This window comes from Clupea harengus, chromosome 17 (assembly GCF_900700415.2).
Source record: "Clupea harengus chromosome 17, Ch_v2.0.2, whole genome shotgun sequence".
In the NCBI taxonomy this organism is placed as follows: Eukaryota; Metazoa; Chordata; class Actinopteri; order Clupeiformes; family Clupeidae; genus Clupea; species Clupea harengus.
In genome coordinates, this window is record NC_045168.1 from 24645688 (window position 1) to 24653187 (window position 7500).

At 49.3% G+C, this 7500-nt stretch overlaps 1 protein-coding gene across 3 annotated transcripts in view; it reads right to left on the minus strand.

The window, feature by feature from the left end:
- The window catches only part of nrp1a (neuropilin 1a), a 71084-nt gene that overhangs the window by 35503 nt on the left and 28081 nt on the right, over positions 1-7500 (minus strand). For all 3 annotated transcript variants that reach the window (XM_031583551.2, XM_031583550.2, XM_031583552.2), the window contains one exon: positions 4032-4259. In XM_031583551.2, the coding sequence (XP_031439411.1) occupies positions 4032-4259 (228 nt within the window). The remainder of the gene's footprint in view (positions 1-4031; positions 4260-7500) is intronic.

Here is a 7500-nt window from a genome sequence, read left to right on the forward strand (position 1 = left end):
CACACACCCCACTCAACAGCACAGACAAGGGGAAGCTGGAGCTAACAAATGGACGTGGGAGGGAGAGGAGGGAGAGGAGGGAGAGGAGGGAGAGGAGGGAAACCAGGGAAACGGGAGGAAAATGGAGGGCAGTAAAAGTGATCCTCTGACACGTCCCAGTGAGCACACTGAATACATGCATGCTTCATTTGGGTGAGGGAAAGAAAAGGTGATTCAGAGGAAGGCAGAGAAGGAGAGAGGGAGGGGCAGAGAGGGAGAGAGATAAAAGAGGAGGGAAGAGAACAAGGAGAGGTGAGAGAAAAGAGAAGAGAATAAAGTTTTAATGAGATGGTGACATTGGTCTTCCTCCCTCTCTCTCTCTCCTTCTCTCTCTCCCTCTTTCTCCTGTGCTTATCAGTGATTAGCAGCTCTGTGATCTGTGAGGCGAGACGAGACGAGACGAGACGAGGCGAGACGAGCGGCTGGTCTTATAGAGCATGGCCCTCAGCCAGTCAGAACAAGACAGGGGGATGAAAGAGGCCCGTCAGCTGTGAGGATGGACCGGGGGGTGGATGGGGTGGGGGGGGGGGGGGGTGGTGCATATGGGTTAAATAGGAAAAGGGTTTAAAAGAAACCATGACACCATGACAATTTCCACAGAATAAGTAATGCACCAGGTGCACTTATGGGCTTAGAATTCTTCAATTATTTCTCAGGGCAGATCCAGGACATATGTGTGTGTGGGACCATGTGGATTTTTTTTTTTAGCAGCACTTTCCTACGTGCTGCTAAATGTACACATAACGTACAAATAATATTTGTAATTTGCAGATTGTCACCATCAAGAGGAACTAATGATGATGATGATGCAAGTGAAACCTAGCCCCAGATACCCAGATCTAACGATGTCCATGTCGGACGCATTTGATATGGGTCAGTTTGTTTTTGTGCAATTAGCCTAGCATATTCCTTTGAAAGGCGGTATACAATATGGCTATTGCCCAACGGTGAGGCTAAATCATCATGGAAAAGACTAATCCTAAGCAGCGTCGTCTTTTCACTGCTGGGTTCAAATGACATGTGACCCGACTGGCAGAAGAGGAATGAAGTGGAGCGGCTGGGTGAGAATGGGGCATAGATGAGGTGGGATTCGACCAAGGCGTACCAATGAGGAAAAACTAAACAAAAAAAAAAGAGTCACGACCACGTGGCATTTAGTTTTACGTGACACGATGACATAACGCTGATAGAAAAAAACACGGTTAATGCACGGGTGCAGTTAATACATGGGTTTGTTTTATAAAATGACATTAAACACTGGAATGCGGTTGATTTGAATCACGTTCGGATTTGTGAAGAGAATCGGCATACATTGTTTGATAACTCTGAGGAAAAAAACCTGCGTACAGGAATCGTGGGATTGTGCGTACACGTGTACGCAAAGATTAATACATTTGGCCCGTGATTTTATTTTTAATTTGTGTGAGAATGTGGTTGTGTGTGTCTGTGTGTGTGTGTGTGTGTGTGTCTGACTGTATGTGTATGCCATGTCTAGAATTGTCTGCATGACTCAACATTGCAATGAAATTTTAAAGAGCTGCTCAGCGTGAACCCTCCTCCGTGTGCCTGTGTGTTCTGAAGAAGAGGGAGGGGAGGGAGAGGAGAGTGCAGAGGGGGAGTGTGTGGTTATGGGGGGGCTGTGGGGGAGTGTGTGGTGCTGGGGGGGGAGTGTGTGTGGTGCTGGGGGGGAGTGTGTGTGGTGCGGTGGGGGCTGGGGAGGCTGGTGGGGAGTGTGTGTGGTGCGGTGGGGGCTGGGGAGGCTGGTGGGGAGTGTGTGTGGTGCGGTGGGGCTGGGGAGGCTGGTGGGGAGTGTGTGTGGTGCTGGGGAGGAGCGTGTCCCCTGGTGCTCCAGAGGCCGGCGTCTAGCGCCCACAGTCTTCTGCACTAATGCACTATTGATCCGTGTGGCCCTGCCGGTCGGATGCAAGTCTCTCAGGGAGAAGGAAGCCCTTTCACCAGCCACTGTTTCCCGCTCTGTGACCCCCCCCACCATGTTCTTCCTCCACTGAAGGGGTTCCAGAAATGGCCACGGAACATGTCAAGGCCACCATGTCAAGGCCTTCTCCTGAAAAACATGCACAGACGTACTGTGCCAACCCCCCCCGCCCCCCAACCTTCGGCCCTGGGATGACGAGGACGGTGGCCTCTTCCCCTTTTCCTTTTTCCCTTGACCGTTATCAACCATCGCGTCGTGTCTCTCAAGGACAACAACAACTTTAACCACCTTTCAAAGACAACTTCAATAAAAGGCCATGTCTGCAGTTCGAGTTCAGAAAGTTCAGTTCGAGTTGAGAAAGTTCGATAGTGAACTAAAATCACTCTCTCAGCCCGCTGGCAGTAGGTGTCATCTGTTCCCGTCATCTTTTCACCTCCTCTCCAAAATAGAGGGTGATAATAAGGCTGTGCCACTGTGGCCCCAAGGACCATGACGTGACCCCCTTCTTTTTAACGCTGCAGAAACACTCTTTGATTTGCCTAACACGTGTTAAGCTCTCTTTTCCAGAGACATAACAACACTCAGTCCAGACGTTTCCCATTCTCTCTCTGAAACCCTTTTAGACCAGAGCGCATAGGGTGGGAAATGGCAACCGTCTGCATGCCAGGGTGAGCACCCACCCATCCTAATGAATGAAGACAAACAACCCTGCTCAGACCCAAGACCAGACCAGACCAGACCAGGCAGCACAGCACCCTCACATCCCCCAGCCCTGGGCACCTCTGCCACTGCCCTGGGCCCCTTGTTGACATGATGTTGACAGGCCCCACTAATCACATTCTGCTGACCGTGCTGATGTGTGTGTCTATGTGTGTGTGTGTGTGTGTGTGTGTGTGTGTGTGTGTGTGTGTGTGTGTGTGTGTGTGTGTGTGTGTGTGTGTGTGTGAGAGAGAGAGAGAGAGAGAGAGAGAATTACATTTTATGTTAATTGTGCTTGTACATTCTATGTAAACATGCTTTGGCAACGTTGTATTGTATGCAGTCATGCCAATAAAGCCTTTTTTGAATTTGAATTGAGAGAGAGAGAGAGAGAGAGAGTGAGTGTGTGAGTGTGTGTGTCTGTGTGTGTGAATGTGTGTGTGTGAATGTGTGTGTCTGTGAGTCTGTGTGTGTGTGTGAGTGAATGTGTGTGTGTGTGTGTGTGTGTGTGTGTGAGTCTGTGAGTGTGTGTGTGTGTGTGTGTGTGTGTGTGTGTGTGTGTGTGTGTGAGTCTGTGTGTGTGTGTGTGTGTGTGTGTGTGTCCTGGAGCCCCTACCCTAACCCCATCCTGATAAGACTTCATATCTTCACTTGTTTTTTTTGCCGCCAGTTGTTTGTGTTTCTTGCGAAACGGAACGCTCGTCAAGGAGAGCCATTTCCTGGTTCTCTCCCCCGAGATCAATCACAGGGCATTGTCATGGAGCGATAGCATCTCCCCTCTGGGGAAGGGAGGAGGGAAGGAGGGAAGGAGGGAAGGAGGGCAGAGTCGAGGAGGGGACCGGGCATAGCCAAGGGCAAGACCTCGCCCCGGTTCCTCATGCCCCCCTCCCTCCCTCCTCCTCCTCCTCCTACCCTCCTCCTCCTCCTCCACCCCCCCCCACCAGTGAAGGGAGCAGCTGACACGGGGGCCCTGCCCCAGGCGGTCAGGCCCTAAATATGAGCATTGTGTTCAGAAGGGCTTGGCCCCCGCAGACTCACGAGCCAGCTACAGACTGAAGAGGTGCATTGTGGGTTTGAAGCCAAACTGGGTCATCTGACTGCTGGTCATGCATGTCTAGTGCTCATGGCTATGTTCAAGCACGCGACGTGTGCTAAAAATGTAGATCACTAATTGACAATGTTTTTTTTTTGCTGTTGGTTGTTGTGCTATTGCTGTTGGTCCTTCATCACTGGGGTATTCCAATGAACCCAAGAAGCATACGTGCATGCATGCGTGTGGGAGTGACATCTTTTTGTTCTTGTGTGAGTGTGAGTGTGAGCGTGAGCATGTGTGTGTAAGAGTTGGAAAGCTACTGACCCCCGGGGAAGCCGTCCCAGATCTCCAGGCGGTCGTAGCGGCAGTGGACGCCGGCAGGAGGGTTGGGGTCGGGCTCCAGCTCAAAGCTCTCAAACTCCAGCACGATCTCAGACATCTTGGGAGCAAAGATCATGAAGGTGCAGTCCAGCTGGTTGGGATACTTCTCTGGGTAGCCTGGGGACTTGATAACTCCACTGTTAGAGGTGAAGTTTCTGGAACATTCTGGACCTGAAATAAACAAAGAGGAGGGGGAACTTTATTAAAAGTTTATTTTTAAGCTTATTTGTGGTTTGTTTGTGTACCAACAGATTCCAGCATTGATATCCCCATCATTTATTCAGTATCTTCTTCACTTTTCCCCTTTCAACTTGTCCTTGTCTTTTCCCATTGCTTCTCCCTATTTCAGTATATGTGTGTGTGTGTGTGTGTGTGTGTGTGTGTGTGTGTGTGTGTGTGTGTGTGTGTGTGTGCGCGCACAAGTGTGTATATGTGTGCATACACCAAAAGTTAACCCTCATATTACATGTCTGTGCAACATATGACAAACATTGCTTCAAAATGAATGGGAGTACACCCACACCCACCCGCACACACCCACACACGCGCGCGCACACACACACGCACACGCACACGCACACACCCACACACGCACGCACACACGCGCACACACACGCACGCACACACGCACACACACACACGCGAGAGCTCTGCTCTCATTCAACAACAGACAGGTGATGGGCTCGGCTGAGTGAGGTACACACCAAGTGAGTGAGACTGGCAGAAGGAGAAGGAGAAGGAAAAGAGGAGCATGAGAGTGAGAGAAGGAGAGAAGGAGAGAAAGAAGGAGAAGGAAATGGAGAAGAGGAGCACTAGAGTGAGAGAAGGAGAGAAGGAAATGGAGAAGAGGAGCACGAGAGTGAGAGAAGGAGAGAAAGAAGGAGAAGGAGAGAAAGAAGAATATGGAAAAGAGGAGCATGAGAGTGAGAGAAGGAGAGAAGGAGAGAAAGAAGGAGAAGGAAATGGAGAAGAGGAGCACTAGAGTGAGAGAAGGAGAGAAGGAAATGGAGAAGAGGAGCACGAGAGTGAGAGAAGGAGAGAAAGAAGGAGAAGGAGAGAAAGAAGAATATGGAAAAGAGGAGCATGAGAGTGAGAGAAGGAGAGAAGGAGAGAAAGAAGGAGAAGGAAATGGAGAAGAGGAGCACTAGAGTGAGAGAAGGAGAGAAGGAAATGGAGAAGAGGAGCACGAGAGTGAGAGAAGGAGAGAAAGAAGGAGAAGGAGAGAAAGAAGAATATGGAAAAGAGGAGCATGAGAGTGAGAGAAGGAGAGAAGGAGAAGGAGAAGAGGAGCACGAGAGTGAGAGAAGGAGAGAAAGCGCTCTTGAGCAAGCATGGCAGAGCAAATGGGAAGTGCACACATACTGTAACGGTCTTGGGCAGCTTTGCTTAAAAGTGGTAAAGTGTTCTGAGCCCTGTCATTTTGGGCATCTCGCTGGGCCCCTAATTCATGCCCATCAAGAGCCACTCCAGCCTGTCCGGCACGCGCCACCACAGCCAGCGGAGAGTGGCGTCCCCCTCCCCCTCCCTCTCTCTCTCTCTCTTCCTTTTACTTTCTCCCTCTTTTGGTGGTTGGGGAGGAGATGGTTAGTGCACCAATTTTGAGTTTGAAGAGAGCTGACATTTAGTGCCGAACTAGAAATGGGTTTTTCAAACCAGCAGGACATTAATGCCTCCCATTTCTGTCAGTATAGAGAGAGCTTTCAGTGTCTATCCTTCCTTTGTCCCATCGAGCCTTCCGTAGGACTTCTGCTTCTCCGCGGAGGAGACATTGAGCTTAAATGGCCTCAAATGCAGGAGAGCAGCAGGATGGGAGTTGAATTGCTTCAGAGTGGTATTGTGCGAAGGAGAAGAAAAGAGAAAGATATGGAGAAAGGGGTTGCAGAAGACAAATCATAGGTGAAGATGTAGGCCTATCTGTAGTAACTGTCATTGTCATTAGATGGCTTTTAAAGAGTAGCTTTTGTAAGACTTTATAGACATGAATGAGCAGTGTGTGTGTGTGTGAGAGAGAGAGAGGAAGAAAGAATAAAACACATACTCTGTGCTCTTTGGCCCTTTTACAAGAGGTTGAGAAACACCGTGTGAGTAAGAGAGAGACGAGGGTGTAAATTGTGATAAGAAGCTACAGAGACCAATAAAAATGACTCCTGAAAGACCTGCTATCTGTGAGCGACCCAGTCAACCACATCCCATCTTCTCTTCTTTACACAGTCACCATCCCCCAGTCTCTCTCTCTCTCTCTCTCTCTCTCTCTCTCTCTCTGTCTCTCTCTCTCTCTCTGTCCCTTTCCTCTCTTCTCTCTCTCTCTCTCTCTCTCTCTTCTCTCTCTCTCTGCTAAGAGTTCTGGTAAAGTTCCACATGCATTCTTCATCTTCAGCATCGAGGGGAGATGAACTGGTACGCTCTCTTCAAACACAGACTGAAGTCGATGAGCGGTTGCTGTAGATCTGGGAGTTGGCAGTGATGAGTCGGAAAGAACACACTGTTGATTCACCAAGCATTGACTCGGGTATTAATGGAGCCAGTTGTGGGTTTTAGACGGCATTCCTCTCTAGTGTGTGCACAAAGTGTATATATCCCTATCACCAAAACACACACACACACACACACACACACACACACACGCCCATACAAACACACACACACAAACAGGCCCACACAAACACACACACACAAACAGGCCCATACAAACACAAACAGGCCCATACAAACACACAAACAGGCCCACACACACACACACACAAACAGGCCCATACAAACACACAACACACACAAACAGGCCCATACAAACACACACACACTCTTGGGTGGTGAAGACTCCAGTACCGACTCCGTTTCTCAGGGTTTTGCAGTTTATTTAATTGGCCACAAGCCTGGCTTGTTAAGGGAGATCTTACACATACTTTTCTTAGATTCCAACAGATTTATAGATCTGCCTCATAACAAAAGTGTCTCAACTTGCCTCTCCACCCACCCCCAGCCCACTGTGTGTACTTGTGTGTACTGTGTGTACTGTGTGCTCGAAATAATACTCTCAGTGCTCTTTTGAGTCTTGCGTCTGAGTACGCTAAAACACAGTCTAACACGTGGACAGGACATTTACCTTTGGGTTGACGGAGGTGTCAAATCTCCCCCAACCCCCTCCCTCCACCTCTCTCTCTCTCTCTCTCTCTCTGTTGTGGTGGTGTGTGGTGGTGTTGTACGTGTGGTGCTGTTTATTTTGTATTACGTCTGCAAGCTGGGTAATTAGCCAGACCACATAACCACCGGCAGCCCTTCTGCCAGGGAGGTTAATGGCCATGTCAGAGTTATGCACTGTTCAGACACACACACACACACACACACACACACAAATACACAAACACACACACACACAACACACACACACACACAGACACAAACATACTGCCAA